The following is a 21,135-nucleotide window of genomic DNA, read 5'->3' as shown; positions in this document are numbered from 1 at the left end:
TTGTTAAACACCAGAAGGTCAAATTCAATATCCTTAGCATCGTAACCAGCTCTTCCTTAATCAAAACTTTACTAGCCATACATCCCAATCTTTCTAAGCCTTTACTATACTATAATCAGCATCTATTAGTTAACCACAGCTAGTGGTTAGCCAGTGACCTTAAGTTTTGCTGAGTTATTGTCAGCTTAGGCAATTTCATTACCCTTGTATGTTATTTCACTTTGAAACATTCTAATTTTCTTGTCTGTAAAACTGTGATGAGAAATAATACTTACATATGATATCTTTTGATACTGCCCCCAGATAAAAGCAAGTGAAGTCCTATAATGTATTATTACAGCCATTAGTGCTATTGTTATGATTACCAATATAGTTGTCATCAATGACAATGTGATGCTATAAGAACCTATATATTGTTTTTCTTGCTGTACTATGTATTTTATTACAATCTCAAAGGTGTGGAAGGCTTTAGATTACATCTGGTCCAGCCTCCCACTCACTGAAGGATCATCCCTACCAGTGGGTGTCCAAGTTCTGTTCAAATATAGTGACATGGTAGAAAACTTGATGTTCGTGGTACAGCCTATTCCTTTTTAAAACTAACTTAAGAAATTTTCATCACAATGAATTGAAATCTATCAGTAATTTCCACATACTGGTCTTATTTCTTTCTTTGTAACAACAGAAATCTATAGTTACTTTTCTATAAGACACTACTTCACTGGGAAAATATTTTTGTTTTTTCAAGCCAAAAATACTCAGTTCTCTCCCAACAATTTTTTGAAGGCCTAGTAAATATTAAGCTAATCAATCCATTCATTCATAATAATTCACATCATCCTAAAAAAAGTACTTAAAGTGAATTCTGAATAATAATAATAAAGTGAATTCAAACAAATAGCATAAAGTAGTGACAAAATATAAGTAAAAAGACAAATCAGAGCTATGAGAAATTAAAATACAAGTAGAATGTAAAGAATGAGAGCAAAAGAACAAAAATATGCACAAACCTGTAGCTTAAACTTGTTTGGCTCTGATCTGAAATCAAAAGTGGATATGATATTTAAGTTATTGGTAACAGGAAAACGTTTTTCTGTCATCACCTAAAATTGTTTTTCCCCGTGTGGGCCTTCATCTAAGGAGGCTCTTATCTATGTTCACTGACAATGGACTTATCAACATGTCTCTGGAAAATGCAGTAACAGGCTTCATATGCCATCTGTGAACTGAGCTCAGGATGCACTTTTGCCGTCAACTTGTGAAAAAATATGACACCCAAACATCAAAACAGATTTTTTTCAATTAGCCCAATTATGGTTTGTATGTAAATATTCTTTCCCTTCAATTTTTTTTATTAAACAAGTTTTATAACATGTTTTACATATAAGGTTTTTTAAAATCTTAGAGATGGAAAGGATCTTAGAGATTAGTTTGTTAAAGTCTCTCAATGTATAGGTGAGAAAACAAGTTCAGGGAAGTAAAGTTACCCAAGTTTGTGCTGGATGCTAAGTAGAACCAGAATTGAAACCCACTTGTGAAACACTTGGAATTGGCCGTGTGAAATGCTTTCCCTGAAATATTCTGAGGTTTCATAAGAGATAGTAGTCTTTTGTCTCTTAAAGTACAATGAAATTTCTTCTATTTTCAAGCATTGGTGATCAACATACTTGGCATCTTTGTACCCTTTTGAAAGACAAGGAAAGGAGAACATAAGGAAGTCGTCAAGAGCATTTCACAAGTAAAGATTTTCTTTTTCTGAATTGTGATATCTATAGTAGTACTTTGACTTGATGAAAAATACTAAGATGTTTGGGAATTTATCAAACTTATTTTCTCACCCCTGGGAAACTAACAAATCTAAGCTATGCACGCGTGCGCGCGCGTGCGCACACACACACACACACACACACACATGACTTTACATCTTGGATTGACTTGTTTTTAAAGTAGTTCTTTAAGAAATACAATAGTAGAATAACACCATATCTTTTGCTCATAGCATATTGGCTGAAGCACTAAACCCAAAGGAAGTTGCCCTGGAGAGCACTTTTCTTTGTAAAGATGACAAAAATATTCAGGGCACCAGTGTTTTCAAGTTGAACTTCCTTATTGAAATTCACTTCACAGTCAAAAGGAAAGAGGGAAATACAACACCTTTAATAGAGTAATAAAACTATTGGAAAATATTTAGTGGTAGAAATACTTCAAAGAATTATAGGTATATATAAAGCAGAAATTCTAAAGGACTGAATTTATTTCTAATTCTCGACTATTAGTGTTCTTGAGTCTTTCTTTCTCTTATCTATAAAACAAGTCCTGAAACTGAAATTGTGCTGGGAGAAAACAAACAATCTAATTCTTGGGAAATAATATCCCAGGAATGTATGTTAAAGACTTGTTACATTTTATTTTTTTAAAAGATTTTATTTATTTATTTGAGAGAGAGAGAGAGCATGAGCAGGGGGAGGGGCAGAGGGAGAGGGAGAAGCTGACTTCCCACTGACCTTGGAGCCAGACTCAGGGCTCAATCCCAGGACCCTGGGATCATGACCTAAGCTTAAGTCAGAAGCTTAACTACTCCATGGACTGAGCCACCCAGGCACCCTAGACTTTGTACATTTTAAAATCAAAGTTTTCTGATTAAATCGTTTTCTACAAGTTTTGTCCTGTTACTGTTTCAAATTCTTTTTATTCTGAATAACTCTCTTTATAGAATTAGTTTAAAAAGTTTTAACGCGATGAGGAAAAGTCATTTCAGTTCCTAAAAACTGCACTGACCTTTCCATTTCAAACAGCAACTAGCAGTAGGTAGAAGAGTAGCCTTCAAACGTTGTAGACTGCAACCCAGAAAAAGCAGTATATTTTACACTATGATCCAGTTCACATGGACATGTATAAAACAAAATCATTAGTTTCTTAAGACAATATTATGACTGTGAGTGATGCACTCTCATGTTTTATTCTTTTCTATTTCATATGAAAATCTTTTTTTTTTTAAATTTTATTTATTTGATAGAGCGAGAGATCACAAGTAGGTAGAGAGGCAGGCAGAGGGAGAGGGGGAAGCAGGCTCCCTGCTGAGCAGAGTGCCCCGATGCGATGTGATGCAGGGCTGGATCCCAGGACCCCGAGAACATGACTTGATCTGAAGGCACAGGCTTAACCCGCTGAGCCACCCAGGCCCCCCAAGAATATTTTTTTTAAATAAGTGTGGCCCGTGTTCACGTTTGACTTTATGTTCCAAAACAGGTGCCAAGCCTGGAATGCTGCATGGCCCAGAACAGAGCCTTGTAAAGGAAGCCTGGGACCTAAGGCAAATCAGCTCTGTTGTAGAATCTTCATTAGCCTCAATTTTTCACATGGTAGAATTAAGGTAAAATGGATATTAGAAAGTGAATTTTAAAATTAAGCTTGAGAGTGGAAATTGGAAGGTATTCCTGCCTGCTTTTACCGGGTAAGGTGGAAAAGAAGAAAAGGTTATTTCAGGTAGATTACATTTAGGTGAATTTTTCATTATTTTAGCATCAGCTCATGGAGGGATCAACTCCTTCCCCTGGGTATGAACTCCAGATGCCTACTTTCTTTAAGCAAGGCAGGACACCCTTCACCCCTCACCCTCCCCCCTCCCCACCCTGCCCTGAAAGGGTATAGGAGTGATTGTTTTTATTCACCATACTCTAGAGATAATTGTACCAAAACATTAGAATCTAGGGGCAATATAGCTTTTTTTTTTTTTTTCATAATCTCTATACCAACGTGGGGCTCAAACTCACAACCCTAAGATCAAGAGTTGCTGGCTCCAGGACTGAACCAGCCAGGTGCCCCAGGGCCATTATGCTCCTTGATTTGAAACATTCCAAACAGGAATTTAAATGAAAAATTGTTTTATTTGGGGGGGGGGGGGAGAAAGGATTATGTAGCGATCAGTTCCATGGAAACTCCGTTCTGATTGTGTGATGGGTTTTCTGAAGAGGTAGGTACACTGATCAAGGAAAGTATCTACCATGTTGATTTTTAAAAATTCCTAAGCAACAGGCTGCCCCAGGGCATGGCGGCCTTGCTGCCCCAAAGAGGACTTTTCTCCCTCCTTTCTTCAGCAACTTCACTGGTCCCAGCTGTCAGCTTACCCCTCCACCCCTGAAGGCAAGCATGACACACAGCAGGGTTTCAAGATTCTGCCAAGAACATCTTGCCATGATTGGATAGGAATCCCAGATAAAAATGCAAACCTTTGATTTGTTCCCTTGGACGTCCCTGAAAATTGAATCACCATTGGAATAAAAGCTAAGAGAACCAAGACAAAAAACAGAAGGATGTAACCCAACAGTTCTGTGCGAAACAGAATTTGGCTTTTCATAAGAAAAAAGAAGAATTTATTCACTCAAGACTAAAAGCTAAAGGCCTGGGAACTGAAGCGGAATCAGAGCAAAAAAGAGACACTGCATGCTGAAGAAATGGCTGACTTTTACAAGGAATTTTCGAGTAAAAATTTTCAGAAGCACGTGTTTTATAATAGATATAACAGAGAGTGGCACGGCCTAATTTTGCCATCACCTTCTTCATGGGGAGAATGGCCCTGGAGAGGATTTGGAACAAGCTTAGATTGAAACCAGAGAAGACCAGAAGACCAGAGCCCAGCTGACCCACCCACTTGGTGTCTGAGTTTCTACAAGAAATGCCTGGTTTGGGAGCTCATTTTAGGATGGCTCTAGAAACCTGTAAGTTATCTGTGAAAACCTCTAAGTCCCACACCCTCATTATGCAGGCCCCTTGGCTTATGTCAGCACAAGGTGGGCTGCGAGAACGTAGGTCCTGGTAAGTCATGAGCCATGTGGCTCTGTTCTGACTGTGGGTTCCAAGCTGGCTCTCATTCCGGGGTGTGACATTAAATAGAGCCCAAGTACTATGAGAAAAAAGTCTTAAATGACATACAAAATATGGGAAAACTCACAGGAAATAAGACTATTCTAACAAGATCCTAAAAAGGCTATCCTAACTGCAGTTTTGAGTCTGGAGCACGAAGTTAATGCTAATGCTTATCCTAAAAAGGTAGTCAGTTTAGTTTTTCTATGTCTATATTTAATAAATTCCTTGCTCTAACATATATTTGTTCCAAATCAGAGCAAAGTGTATTTATCCCAAAGAATTTTCAATATAACCTCTAATCTAGCTTAGTTCTATGTATCTTTGATATCTTACTGCATGATGTTGATATATTTTTATTATATTCATAACAATAACATTTATTGAGGACTTACTGTGTATGGGGTAGTATACTTTATAATGCAATTATTTTTAAGATGGCAACTAATATTATCGCCATAATTCAGATACATTTATTCATCTAACACATTTTTATTGTTCTTTACTGTGTACCAGGCACAGAGGATAGAGCAATTAATAAAAAAAGGCAAAGTTTCTGCCCTGAGAGAACATTCATTCTGGTGGGCTAGATGAACAAGGAAGGAACAAGTACGTGTATTATTTTGGTGGGCCCTAAGAATGCTCCTTGCAGATCTCCAACAACATTAGTGACCAAGGGCCCCAGTGCTGGTGCACTGTGACCTCCATCACTTCATTCAGGCCTAGGCTGCCTTCCACAGTCTACTCCCAGCCAGTGACTGATCATGACAGGGACACGAAGGCGGAACCATTTCAGGGAAGCACAGGGCCCCTCCTACAGGTGACTTTGGCTCAAGGATCCTCCAACAGCTGCACTGCATCTTCCCTCGACTGCATGGTAGTGTGGAACAAGTAGTGCACTTCTGTTTGAAGTCTCATGGCTTTCCTAGACCTCTAGATTCCTTCACCTTTTTCACTTTTGAGGACATTTTTCCTAATATTTTCAGATTTAACCCCATCTGGACATCTGCTTCTCAGAGGACCCAGACTAACACATTGTGTTAGGGAATAAGTGTGAGTTTTAAAAAAGCACAACAACTGGACACCTGGGTGGCTCAGTTGGTTAAGTGTCTGACTCTTGATTTCAGCTGGGGTCATGCTCTCAGGGTTGTGAGATCAAGCCTTGCCTTGGACTCCATGCTGGGTGTGGAGCCTACTTGGGATTCTCCCCCTTACCCCCGCTTGTGTGTGCACTCTCTCTCTCAAATAAATAAATAAAATCTTAAAAAAAAAAACAAACCCACAATAATGTGTTAGAAATATATATTCTGAAATAAGGGTGGTCAGGGAAGGTCTCAGGCGGAGGTAGCACTTGAGCCACATAAAGAATTGGAGAAGACTGACAGAGTGAAGTGAATTGCTTGAGATTACATCGCTGATTTGTAGTAGACCAGCAGCCAGCTGGCACCTTCCAAACAACAGCTTTTACGTTATCCGTAAGTAAGTAATGATACAGAAGATGTGCTGAGAGTATCTGTTTGGGGACAATTCACATTAGACAGTTGTGTACGTGTAGAATCTGAACTACTTCAAAAGGTATGAAGAAAAACCTACAGAAAGCACGAAATAACACAATTAATTCTTGTCCAGGCTAGCCTGTATTTCTTTTCAGCCTGCTTCATTCTGGCATTCCTTTTTCATTCTGGCATTGCTTTTTTGCCCCTTTCATTTGTATTTATTTTGCTAGTGCTGGCAGCTTCTATATTAGTTCTTCAATCAGCAGTTTTAAAATAGGGTATGGCATTGAATTTATCTTTTTCCCTTCTGACTTTTTCCAGTCCTATTTCCTGACACATCTCCATCCCCTTCAGCTGTCACTGAAATGTGTTTCAAAAGGTAACACAGTACAGAAAAATAAGCACATTCTTTTTGGTTCTGAGCTATAACCTCTTAAAATTCTGATTTCGCCCATGTCTGCCCATACATACCAAATCTTCCTGTTGATCTCACATTTATTGAGAAAGCGGAAAAAAATTTCTGTCCTGAGTTAAAATTCAGCCCTTCTATCTAAGGAATTCAAATAGAGACACACCCTGTTCTTTATCTAATAAACACTCCAGCTTCAGCCCTGGAAATCTTTACACAATTTTACTTATTTTTTTTCCTTAGTTCTGGAAAGTCTGACTTTTTAAAGTATTATAATTTCCCAAAGACTCTTTGATATGTTGGTGAAGTGCTTTGATCAGTAGATTCCCCTTGCTTGTTCTTTGGGCAAAAGCTGGCATTCTTCCACCTTTCATAGAAAGCGAACTGCCCTTCTTCCTACAGAATAGAGCATGTGGAAGTCGAAAGTATTTTTCATAAGAAAAGCAGCATTCAAAGCAATACTTTCCTAAGCTTAATAAAAAGCAGTTGAGGCTGAGAAACTGCAATGATGTCATGTAAGTTTTATCTTGCATAAGCAGCAGAGTGAGGAAATTCCAGAATTAATAAGGCTGCTGGTACAGCTGTGCCCTGAGTTGGAAAGTTCAGGATGTTCTTTTCATACTCATGACTGGACATTTTGCTCCACATTAGCCTTTGCAAGAATAATTGCCCCCCTCCATTTCCAAGCTGCTAAAACATTTATAAATGAATCTATTTAGAAAATGTAAAAGTTTAAATGAATTCAATAAGTGGTCACTTAGACTCAAAATTATTGTTTATATTTGCCTTGATTCTGTAATGACCAGTAATTAGTTATTTTTAATTATCAAGTGCTTTTGAATAGTGAGTTAAGAAATGGAAAATCCTAACTTTGAGAAATGATTGAAGGGAGTAGAGTTAAAAGCCAAGAATGGTCTTTTTAACCATAGCTCTAGTTATTATCTAGAGAACAATTGGCCAGCTGATCATTAGGAAATTGGCTTACATAAAATAGGAGATATAATTTCATAACCCGGAAGTCTGTCGAACAGTATAATGGAAAGGGAGAGAGTTCAATCTAAAGTTTTGAGAAGTAGAAAATATTTTCCTTTAAAGGAATGGCTTTGGTGTATTATCACACTAGATGGTTTCTTTCAACCTTAAGGTTTTTTAGTGTCATGCATTCTTTTTCTTTCTTTCCTCTTCTTTCCTCCTTTGCCTCTACAGGGGAAAGGAAAGGAAGATTACACAGATCAAAAGGATGCATGACGCTGAGCAGAAATGAGCAAATTTAATCAGAGTTTGCCTTCATGGTCCTCAAATTTCAATATTAAACATGCATATTGCTGGTTTTGAGTTCATGTTCAACACATCTTAGCAGCACAGCCTTCTCTGATCATGAGTGCCTGAGTGACTTTGGAGGATAACTCTGAAATTGTCTAGTTTATAGCTGTATTTGCCGCAAGTTAAGATAAAGGAGATTTATTATTATTTTGTCTAATGTAAAAAAATAGCTTAAGGCTGAATTTTATTCTGAAAGAGAAGATAAACAATGACAAGAGCATATATTTTTAGAGCCAGACTTACCAAACCTTTGTGCTAGAATTAAGTAAATCACCTTAGTTCTCCAAGGCTCGATTTTGTTATATAAAATTGAGATTATTTCTTATACCTTCCTCGCAGGATAATTATTCAATTGAAAAATGACAAATATATGTTAAGGAGTCTTTAGAAAACCATGAGTACACTGCCTGGCATTTAGTAGTCCATCAATGAAAGTTATTTTTATTCTTTTACTTTTTTTTTAAATGTTCATTCTCGTTTATTCCATTTTTCATGTATACAAATGTGACTGGAAAAGATGCCACAGTCTTTCTGCTGTTCAAAATAGACTATCATATTTCTTCAGACTCTGAAAGATTTAGCTGCTTTTCAGGTCAATGGAAACCTATTCAAAGTTCCTTTCAAATTCTCAATTATGTAACAACCCAAGTGTGAAATTTTGGCATTTCTAAACGTGTCAGACAGCTGAGCTAGAATTAATACACATTTCCAGGAAAGGGAGAAATATAATAGTGAACAAAGAGTTATTCCATCATTTTCTCTCCAATCTTTAAAAAAAAAAGGCAACTGAAGATTTTCCCTTTTTAAATATTCCCTTATGGTAGTTGCAGAGGGGGGAGCATTGTTCTTTTAGCTAGCGCATTTAATCGCCGGGCCCCCTTTTGGTGGTTGACAGAATGGTGACATTGAGCACACAGTTAAATTATTTGGAGCTCATTGAAATCATGCAATAAAATTTCAATTTAATGAGAAATAGTAACTCATTTCAAACTGCTAGTAAAAACCAAATGATATCATCACAATGTATAATAGAATATGACTAATTTTTTATTTTTTAAAACACTATAAATGGACCAAAAAGTGTCATGATGAGAGCCTTGTATCTAGGTCATCGCATATGCCAATGTTGTTATTTTAAAACAGATAAACACCAAAACTTAAACTAAATTATCTTAAAGATATATTTAAAAATATATAAATTTTCTTTAATTTCAGTATGTATTAATACAATATTTTGATATTGCTACTTTGTAGGGATTGCACTTTTTTGGGGGGGGGGATTGCACTTTTTTATTAACATTTTTTTTTTAATTCTGTGCTTACAAGACTAGCGAATGATTAGAACCACCAATTCCAGCACTGCATACACAGATTCTTTTGTAAATATGCAATGTTGTTATGTGGCATTTTCTTTACTATCCTCTCTCCCTAAACTTAAGTCTGGGCATAGTTTTCTATGGCTGAGACATTCCTTCTCTGGCATAACCTTCTATCACAGAACTCTTAACTGAATTGAAATGGGAAAAATTGATACTTATTTCTTATCAGCTCTATGCTATCTACTCCCTCTATCATATTTTAAGGCAGATCTATAGCTTTATATTAGCTTGAGCCTTGCATATCAATATGTTTGCAAATCTCATGATTGATATGTGCTGCCTTGCTTTCAGATGTTTTGTGCTCTTTCATTTCTTGTTTTTTTACATTTTATAGCATATACTCCCTAGTATTTAAGGACTAGAATTTAAAGATTCAGGAAAAAAACCCTGTTAATTCAAATTATACATCTCTCTCATGCATACATATTTATATTTTTACCTATATTATTATATATTTCATTTGTTATTACTCCTCTAAAAATACATACATAAAGTCAAACCTAATCAACACACAGCTTTGGGATTTATGGAGCTTGAATTCCAGGTATACCCTGGGCCATTAAGATGAGTATGATGTTTGTTGTATCATTGTCTCTTTGTGTGGTTGACTTAATACTAAATGAATATAGTCACCCAACTGAACTTTGGAAAATGTCATCTGGAATAGTTACCTAGTGACTCAAAGCTGGTCAAAAAATACAAAGCAGTTTAGAAATTCTAATAATGACTAATGAAAAGGCTTTATCCAGACATACTGTTTTATCGTGGTCACCAGAAAAGAATGCTTTCCAACACTTTTCTCCATCCATAATGTTTGTACATCGGCTTCCGTAGCTTTCATCCCTTAAAGAAAACTCCAAATGTGTCTAAATATCTTTCACTGCACTTTAATTCTAGATCCCACTTGAAAAACTTATTCAAAAACAGCTCATATTAAAGGAAAAGAAGATGCAACCTTTTGTTGTCAGTTACTCTTCTGGACTTTCTCAGTGACAAGTCTGTATTGTTTAGACTGGGTGAAAACAAAATTATGAATAAAGACATGTGAGTTGAAAGTTTTTAAAACAAGATTTCAAATTGTTTATTAGTATTTGATCTGAGATTTAATTTAAATGCAATAAAAGGAAAATTGCTAAATTGCTATTAAATTATTGTTACTAATGAAGAGTATAAGTGATTTTGCCAGTAAGTAGAATAATGAAACAGCAACATTTATATTTAGAGGGTTTTGTGGCACATACAACTTTTTTTCATAGGTCTTCTGTTTCTGGTACATTGGTATCCTCTGTAGGTTCAGTTGTTATCACTATAGGAATATTCTCTGATATCCATCCCTTTGGAGTCCTATTAAAGGACCGTCTACCAGAAAGAGGATTGGCAAAAGCCATAAACCTGGGATCTGTTAGAAGTAGTAGCTCAAAATCTGGAACCTTGAATTTAACCATTTTTGATGCTTTTTCAAAACCTCCAAATGGGGTGGCAACTCTGTGGGAAGTGAAAAGAAAAAAAATATATTAATTAATTTTCAAATTCACTTGCCAGAAAATAGAAAACAATTTAATTCATAATTCTATGGGAATGTTTTTATATTCTTAGAACAATTTTCAGTTTTTTATCTCTGAGGCAAGCACTTTTATTTTAGAACAATGTTTTTATGATAAAACATATTTTTAATACATCAGTATAAAGTCCCTTTGTATGTACTCTCAGTTTGGGACTAAACTAATCTATTCTATACTCTGAGCTCATTGAAAACATTTCTTGCCTTTGTGTCTTTGCTAACAATGTTTCCCTGCTTCAGTATTTCCTCCCTGCCCTCTCTCCACATGTGTATATCTTGTGGCCTTTAAGTTCTAACTTTCTCTCAATTATCCCAGCTGGCACACTGTTCGTTAGCCAAATTCTTATAGCACGCATTGTTTTGTGTCAGTCATTTGGTGCTTATGATATGGTACTTTGGCTTGTTAGCTTTTTTTTCCCCCATAATATGATTTGGTCTGAGTTTGTTTTTTCATAATATGGGTTGGTATAATTTGTGAATTGTAAGCTCTTTGAAGGCAAGAAGTGTGTCTTTTTCAAAAGAAAAAATTCTATTTTTCTTTTGAATAAAGTCCAACTTGTTTGGCATTCAAGGCCCCACATAACATTCTAGCTTTCTTTGATTTAGCCATTAATTTATTAATTTATTTAATGTAATTTATTTAATTTATTTATTCATTCAGCAGCAGGCATTTCTAAGTGATAGAACCGTGAACAGTGAGCTCAAAGTTCGAGCTCTCTTATTCTTTTTTTTTTTTTAAAGAGTGAAAAACATGCATGCATGGGGTGGGGGAGGAGCAAAAGGAGAGGGAGAGAATCTTAAGCAGACTCCACACTGATGTGGGGCTCCATGTCACCACCCTGAGATGACCTGAGCTGAAAATAAAGAGTCAGACACCTAGCCAACCAAGCCACCAGGCACCCCAAGCTCTTATACTCTAATGAAGAAGACAGACAATTAATATATATATATATAGAGAGAGAGAGAGAGAACATCTGATAGTAATGAGAGCTATGCAGGAAATTAAAATAGTGTAATTTACTAGGGCATAGATGAATAACCAGCTAGCTAGTTGGGGAAGACTTCTCTGAAGAGGTGACATTTAAACTGTCATCCAATGGTAGGAAGCTAGCCATGTTAGCATCTCAGGCCTAGGGAGTAAGTAATGCACAGAATCTAAGGCAGAGGTATTGTTGATATGGTCAGGAAAAGAAAGAAGGCCAGTGTTGGTAGACAAGTAGGTAAAGAGAGGACAAAGAGGTGGATTGTATGGGACTTTGTCCAAGTAAGGAATGTGAATTTCATACTAAGTGTGAAGGGCAACAGTGTAAAATGTTAAGTAGGGGAGTAGTGTAATTTAATTAAATTTTTGTAAAGGTTACTCTGACTGCTGTTGCTCTATGAATAGATTGTAAGAGGTCAAGAGTGGAAGGAGAGAAGATATTGTGGCAATTCAAGTAAGAAATGATGGTGGCTTGAATTTCAGGTATTTTCCATGAAGATGGAAAGAAGTGGATGGTTTCAGGATGGGGTTGGGGAGTAGAGTCAACAGGACTTTCTGATAAAATGGATAAAAATTATTGAGGAAATATAGAAATCAAGGATTCGTTGTATATACAGATTTTAGCAACTGGCTGGTGGAAGATATAGAAAGGAACAGGTTTGATGTATGGGTGGGAAATGATTTTGACATCCCAGTGGAAAGGTCAATCATGTCCGTTTGTCCTGTTCTCTTTTTATGTCCCTTTTGTTCCGGCCAAATTTAATGCACTGCTTACTCTTCTCCCTTATGCTCTCCTACTTTTAGTCATACTCTTTTTTTCTCTGTTAAGTACTCTGACACTTATTACCACATTTCTATATCTCCTTTAGGTTTTAACTTTTTCTAATTTGCACTTCCAAGTCAACTTTAAGTTCTTTAAGTTCTAAGTTTGTTATTTAAGTAACATATGTAGCTTTCTTCTTGAAGCTTTCCTTGATCTCCCACAGCCAGAAGTAGCTCTTTCTCCTCTAAGTTTCCATGGATTCTGTTTTTACCTCCCCCGTAACCCCATTTCCTATTTTCCATTACACCCATTGATATATCTGCCTAATTTTTGTGCTAAACTGTACTCCAAGAGGACAGGAATTCTCTCTGATATATCTTTGTAACTCATTACAATAAACTTGTATAGTGAATTATATCTAGAAGATTCTCATAAAAATTTGAACAATGGAACTGGGAAGACTATCAGATTGTCTAATGTTGTGGAGATTATTTTAAAGCCTGGAAGAGATCTGATTTTCTCTGTAGCTCAGTCACTCCGTGATCTTTCTTGAATATCTTAATTTCTGTGTGACAATAATGAGAGACCATGAAGTCTGATTAAGTAAGGATACAGTGATTGATGGACTTTGAAATGTGGGATGGCTTTAACACGTGGAGCTGAAGTTTTACTGAATAAAAGAATAAATGAAAGGTAAAGATACAATGTGATAGAGAAGAGGGTGCTTGAAATGATTCTGAAGGCAGCACGGGTAATGGTAATGACAAACTTTAAGAAAAGCGAAGGGTGGTTGAGGTGGGATTCAGAAAGCTATCCTTAAAATGAGACAGTTAAAGACTTGAAAGGGTGGAGAGTTCAATAAATCATATATGGATTGTGAAGCTACCAAGAAGTATGAGTGGAATAGTCCTGGGGAGGAAGACAGTGAGCCAGACGCTAAAATCCTCTGTGAAGGGAACATCCATAGAGTGGATAGAGGATCTCAACAATGGCTGAACAGATGGTCCATGGTATAGAATCTCTGTCTTGTTTCCCATCATTTTCTTATCTTCCACTAACTTGCTCCTCTTTGATAAGCAGCATATTTTATTTTCTGTTGCATCTGTTTTCAGGATGACTGACCTGATGATATTTCCCCCAAATTGCTATGGTAGATATCGATAATAACAGGTCTCGGATTGGTGCAGTAACTTCAGTCCAAGGTAGTACTTAGCAATGGTATCAGTATAAATTTTCACATTCAGGGCCTAAAACCATACTCTGGAGGTAAAAGAGGTCAGTTTAGAAAAGAACTCAAAGAACTTAGATTATCATTTCAGGCCCTTCGTCATTATTAAGCTCCAGAAGGCATAGTAATGATTACAGCTATTATTTATCAACTAGGTACTAATACATCAGACCCTTTTTTACCTGGTTCTCAAACTCTATTGATAAAGGAGTCACATTGGGGTCTCGTTAAAGAGCAGACACTAATTCAATCAGTCTAGTGTGTGTCCTGAGAATCCACATTTCTAACCAATTCCCAGGTAATGCCAGTGCTACTGGCCTGTGGATCAAACTTTGAAGACAAAGGCTTTGCCTGTTTGTTTGTTTGTTTGTTTGTTTTTTTCATTAAATTCTCACAACCTTATGAATTGGTTCTACTTATATCCCTATTTAATAGATGACAGAGACACAGCTAAGTTGAATGACTTGCCCAAAGTCCCCCACCTATTAAGTTGTAGAACAAGGATTTAAACCCAGTCTCCCATGAGTCCTATTTTTTTAGTCACTACTCCATACCACACCCTCATGAGATAATTCTTGGGGTATATGGGGCCTTCTGAGATCATTTGCTAAGTAGAACAGTGTGTTTAGGAATGTCACCCTGCTTGGGTTGTGTCTAAGTGATGTCAAACCAGGTTGCTGTCCCATTCATGATGCAACTAGCTGATTCAATGTCTCGCATTTTGTCATTTGATTTAGTGAATTGAAGAGTCTTTATGACTCAGAGTTGATTCAGTACATAAATAATACTTATCCTTGGATGTGCAAGATGTCCAAGACAGTGTTTTATCATTTTAGAAGATGGCCATTGTATATCAATAGTTTGTTTATTTGTTGATTAAGTCATTTATTCATGCAGCAAATTACTGATGGCTTATTATGTCTAAACACCTTACTATGTGCTAAGAATTCAAAGATGGAAAGATTGCAATAGATCTTATGGACAAGTAAAGAGTAAAGCATGAAGATTAAAAAACATATCAGTTAATAAGATAGTTGTAAGAGTGTCCTGCATGCGGAGAAGCTTAGGGTAAAAAGCACCTTAGTCCACCTGATTGGTCAATAACCACTTCCTAAGCTTGGAGCCTTGGATTAAGACCAACTGTGTAATTTGTAGGCCCCAAATGAAAACTTGGGGCTCTTGTTAAAAAATTGTTAAGAATTTCATGTTAAAGACAAAAAAGCATTGAAAAACCAAGCATGACCCTTCAAAGCATGGACACCCCATGCAACTGCACAGGCCTCGCACCCACTCATGGGAGTTCAGGAATATATGGTTACCCATTGGATGCAAGATGCTGATTTACTTTTGGCCACAGCAGGCAGTTTGACATGAAGGAGGTGATTTTTAATCCAACCTAGGATTGTGTTGATTAGGACCAGTATTTATTTTCATGAAAGCTGGTCTTTTATTTGTTCACCTTTATTTCAGGGGGATAGCCTGTAAGAATCCCAACTAAAACCTCTCCTCTTAGCAGACCCTATCTTCCTATTTTTGGCCTTCCCAGATTCAAGATTATTGAAAAGTTTGCTTACTTTCTCTACTTATTAGTTGTGGCCAATAAATCAGCAAAATCCTTAACGGGGAAAAGTGGTACCAAATGTGAGTTTACTTCTCTAAATTTACCTCATGTCTAGTTTGGCCCGTAAGTCCTTACTTCCTTGATAGGTTTTCAAACACTTTATAATAACTAGATTTTCTAGTTATTTTTTTGAAGTTGTTCTAATATAAACTAGACTTCTGTAGCTAGAAACAGATTTCCATTTCCTACCCATGTAATTTTTTATAGGCTCATTTATTTAGCAAGCATTCAAGGCAAAAATATGGTTATACTGTTTAAATGTTCATTAAGTAGGCTTTTAGAGCAATGTATGCAACAGACAAGGCCTCAAATTTTGTGTAGCCAGATACGTATACTTTAAGGGCAAAAAGGCTCTTAAAGCTACCTGTTTGGGATAATCTATGTATCATATTTTGTTTCATCTGTTATTTAACAATAATAAAGAATCTAAGAATATTGCAGCATTATTTACAATAGCCAAGATATGGAAGCAGCCCAAGTGTCCCTCAGTAGATGATTGGGTAAAGAAGATGTGGTATATATTCCACTGGAATATACACAATAGACTACTACTTAGCCGTAAAAAAGGGATGAGATCTTGTCATTTGCAACAACATGGGTGGACCTAAAGTGAATTTCACTTATATTTCACTTATGCTAAGTGAAATCAATCAGAGAAAAATACCATATGCTTTCACTTATATGTGGAATCTAAAAACAAGACAAAACGAATGAACAACAACAAAAAAGCAGAATCAGACTTACAAATACAGAGAACAAACTGATGGTTGCCAGGTGGGGAGGGGCGTTGGGAGCATGGGCAAAATGGATGAAGGAGTGCAGGAGATACAGTCTTCCAGTTATAGGATGAATGTCATGTGACTAAAAGTACAGCATAAGGAATATAGTCGATAGTTTTATAATAGCACTGTATGGTGATAGATGGTAGCTACACTTGTGGTGGGCACAGCGGAAGCACTGTGTTGTACACCCAGAACTCATGTAATATCATGTGTCAACCATACTCAAATTTTCTTTAAAAATTGATCAGTGCTTATTTACTGTCTCATAAAATCAGTGACAATGACTAAAATATTGGCATATCTGTATGAAAAGACATTTGTAAACATTAAAATAATAATGAAATGTACATTGACTTATACCAAACTGTGTTCATAAAAAAGAATCTAAGAATAGGCTGTAATATTAACATTAAGTTCTGGAGTTTTTATTTATATATTGATGTGTATATAAAAAGAAAATTTTTTCAAGGAAAGGAGAATTATTAACAGGTTAACTTCTCTTTTTCTCTCTCTCACTGAAATAGCACTCATTTGGTGTTTATACAAACAATAGGCATCTCTTTATAGCCAACCCAAATATATCAGTGTGTTTGTAAAACTGGAAGCAAGCTGCTCAGCAGGCATGGGATAGGAAAGCCACAAGCTACGCAAGAAGTCACACAACATCTCTAAAGCACTAATCTCAGAAACAAGCCTCAAGTATTCCATTATTTTCCATTTTCCCTTAGTGTCTTACTTTTTGTAATTTTCTACACTCTCATTTTGGAAGAAAGTTCTATCGTTGATTACAGTGGCCATCCAGTCTCCTTTCCCAGACACTCCTCAATCCTTCCTTAAATTCTGTGGTATACCTCATTTATGCAGTAGATGTAGTACTAATACTATTAGCATTACCAATTAGTAATAGTATTAGGAGCAATCCTAGTAGCTCTATTACTAATAAGAGGCATAATATTAATACCACTACAATAGTAGGGTGTGAAAACTAACATTCTAATAGTGTAATAATTTTAAAAGTACTAAAGAAGATCACTATTTAAATGCAGACTTTGTGGTATTCTTTTGTGAATCAAAGACTTACTCCTTAATTTATTAATTTTCAAGTGAATAGTCATTAAGCAGCCTATATTAGGAATACTTTTCTGTGGGTGCAAAACAGCATACTAGAGATACTTCTATTTGTTTATTTATTTATTTATTTATTTGAGAGGGAGTATGTATGTGAGCGAGGGTGGTAGAGAGGGACAGGAAGGTTCAGAGGGAAAGAGAGAGAGAGAGGGAGAATCTTAAGCAGGATCCATGCTCAGCACCAGCCTGACGTGGGGCTTGATCTCACCACCCTGAGATCATGCCCTGAGTTGAAGTAAAGGGTTGGACATTCAACAGTCTGAGTCACCAAGGCACCCCCCACACTAAAAATACTTTACTGTAAAAATGAAAACCAAATGATCAAAGAATGAACTAGGAGACCATTAAAAGATATATCTAAAATACCCATTAATTAATTATTATGAATTATCAAAATTGGATAATAGGGAGAGCTAGATATCTATTGTGAATACTATCCTGCAGATATTTGGCAATATTTTTAGTAGCGTAAGTTTTGGTGATACATATGCTGGAGTCTTGGGCCACAATTCCTTAAATGAACTTTAATCTGGTTTAAAAAATATAAGTTGGAGCCTAAAGTTACACAGTAACTCTCATAGTCGTATATATAAATTATTTCTGAAATTCTTGAACAGCACTCTCATTTGAATCAACACATAAAAGCTAATATCAACCTTTGAATGAGAAATTATTACTAATTTTTTAAAAACTTCTTAATAAAACTTTTTAATAACAATTTTTTAAAAAGTTTAATAATGTGGGAAATAATCTTGACGTTTTAACAGTGATAGTTTCTGAAACATTTCCTTCATTTTTGTACTAAAAAAAACCCAAGTCTTGCCATATTGTAAATACGTAATATTGTAAAAATCAGTCCTTGCCTAGGCTTAGGAGTTATCCTGTATGACTATTTTGAATCTATTATTAAAATTTCTTTTTCTTCCAGAGAATTCAGTTCTCCATACTATGATATAAAACCCTCGGTATTAGATGCCAACAGTATCACCCAGGATAATTGGATTACCTGTTAAAGCTTCTGTAATCAGGCAGTTCTATCTTTCCTTCAGGCTTGAAAAATTTAGGGTATAAAGCCTCTAAAAGCTCCGGATCACCACTAATGGCCTGTTCCCAGGGCGACTGATAGTACTTAGGGACAGCTGTGGTGTTGAACTTTTCAGGAGGAATTTCCTTCAGTGGTCCAGAATATCCTTTGGAAAAATATAGCAAGAATAAATAAATACAGAGCGCCTAGGAGTTACTGAACTCCACCTAACATTTTACCATGTTTAATTTTTCAAGTGGGGGTGAACTTAGGAAGAATGCATCCTTTTTATGCTCTATTAGAAAAGAGTAGTCTGAGACTATAAGACATTTTTAACCCCTTTAAACTTCTGGAATTTCAAAAGAAACCACTTTTCCTTATGTTTAATTATACCAAATCATACAAATATTTCTTCCTTGATTATCCTAGTATGTATTTGTTCAGTGCAACTATTCATTTAATTGTGAAAAATTGTTCCCTTACATTAAATTTTTTTTAAGATTTTATTTATTTATTTGACAGACAGAGATCATAAGTAGGCAGAAAGACAGGCAGAGAGAGAGGAGGAAGCAGGCTCCCTGCGGAGCAGAGAGCCTGATGCAGGGCTAGATCCCAGGACCCTGGAATCACGACCCGCGGCGAAGGCAGAGGCTTTAACCCACTGAGCCACCCAGGCACCCCGCCCTTACATTAATTTATAGTAGGCTTTAGATATCAAAGTGAATGAATTAACTTAAAAATGTATATTGAGTGTCTACTGTGGTCTAGGTGCTGGGGAAGGATCAGGGAAGACAAAATCTCCCTCCTCTGGGGGCTGATCCGGTAGAGGTAATTTTTAGGTCTTGTCTATCTTAAATTGCTAAGTGATCTGCAAACCACTTAAACTTCAAAATGGTGAAGTAACTTGTTTCCATTGCCTTAATCAGGCCCCAATCTTATTCCCTGGTGTGCCCATCCCATGCTTACTTTGTTCCTAAAGATTTCTTACCTAACTTTTCTGCTTGGTCTCACCTCCTCAACTTCTTCTGGGAGCTGGAAATTTTTTATAAGTGCCATTTAAAAACGACACAAATTTCTGGCATCAACTTTAAACCGCTTTCACCTGGATCAAAGTGACATTCTTCAAGGATTCAAAGGCAGCTGGGTACTCTCCATCTACACCACCGTACAACCTTATTGTGTCCTTTGCCTAATTCTTTTTTCCACGATGTCAAAACCCTTTACCATTTGTTCACTCTTACTTTTAGGTTTTTCTGAGGCTCCTTCTCTTCTCTAAAATGTTTTCTGCTTTCTCCTGTACAATCATGCCTATCCTTTCTTTACACTGAAGAGTTGATCTCCTCCAAAATATCTTGCTGATAATACCACCTCTAGGCAGTTACTTGTTTGCAGTGATTTAATTTTTCTTTTGGTTACCTCCAGTATCTCACGGTAGTCTCTTTTGATGCTTGCCACTTAGCTACCCAAAGCTCTTTTCTTATACTATACATTCTCCCCAGAAAATTCCATTTATATTCCTGGTTACAATTGTGACCTACATATTGATGATTCTTTTTTTTTTTTTTAAATCTCCAGGCCCTTCTGTTCAACCTCCCATTATATTTGTCCAAACGAATATCCCCTGACACCCTTAATACTCTGTCTAGACCTATATGTAGCCATTTTCCTCTTAGTTCTTCCTTTATATTAGTTATCCTTGGTGAATACCAACACTACCCTCAGATGTCCAAAATAGAAGCATTATCCTAAACTTCCTCTCTTTCCCACGGCAGATCACTAAGTACAGCTGTACTTCTTAAGAATTGCTAAAATAGGGGCACCTGGGTGGCTCAGTCATTGAGCATCTGCCTTCAGCTCAGGTCATGATCCCAGTGTCCCAGGATCGAGCCCCATATGGGGCTCCCTGCTCAGCAGGCAGCCTGTTTCTCCCTCTCCAGCTCCTGCATGCTTGTATTACCTCTCTCACTATCTCTCTCTGTCATAAACAAACAAAATCTTAAAAAAAAAAAAAAAAAAAAAAGAATTGCTAAAATAGTGACTCTCAACTTCATTTCTGAGTCACTTTGGACCAAATGGGTTCTTCCTTCCAGAGATTTGGCTTCAGTAAGTCTCAGGTATGGCTTATAGATCTTAAGCAAGGGATTTGCAAACAGAACACTGGGAAAACTTGCTCTGGAAAATTCCTTCTTCTTTCTTCATTTCCTTTACTACCGCCTTGGTTCAGGCCTTAACCACCCCTTACCTGGGCTTTCACGATAGTCTTCATACTCATTCTTTAGTCTCCAACTCCTCCCCAGACTCTCCACAGTGCTGCCTGAGTGACCTTTCCAACTGGAAAACTGGATCATGTCACTGACCTTCCTTTCCCAGGGTGCTATGATGGCTACCCATGACAAAAACCTAGATTACTCAGCGCAGCCTCATCTCCTGCCATTCTCCTCTCCCATTTTTATGCTCCAGAACTTGGATCTGCTTGACACATATTGTGTCCCCTTATGGTTCTCTACTTGCTCCATTAGTTCCCTGTGCCTGGAATGCTCTTTCTAATTATTGCTACCTGGAAATTCTTACCTTAA

General features: G+C 36.6%; 1 protein-coding gene across 6 annotated transcripts in view; it reads right to left on the bottom strand.

Annotated features, from left to right (window-relative positions):
- Nucleotides 1-9,411: 9,411 nt before the first annotated feature.
- MYOZ2 (myozenin 2) overlaps nt 9,412-21,135 on the bottom strand; it is a 38,266-nt gene continuing 26,542 nt past the window's right edge. For all 6 annotated transcript variants that reach the window (XM_080796619.1, XM_080796620.1, XM_080796621.1 and 3 more), the window contains 2 exons: nt 18,542-18,725; nt 9,412-10,955 (listed from right to left, as the gene is read on the bottom strand). In XM_080796619.1, the coding sequence (XP_080652745.1) occupies nt 10,721-10,955; nt 18,542-18,725 (419 nt within the window). In that variant the 3' untranslated portion in view covers nt 9,412-10,720. The remainder of the gene's footprint in view (nt 10,956-18,541; nt 18,726-21,135) is intronic.

Source organism: Martes martes (assembly GCF_963455335.1).
Source record: "Martes martes genome assembly, chromosome: 2".
Taxonomy (NCBI): Eukaryota; Metazoa; Chordata; class Mammalia; order Carnivora; family Mustelidae; genus Martes; species Martes martes.
Note: the sequence above shows the minus strand (reverse complement) of the source record. Positions and strands in the feature narration are given on the sequence as shown.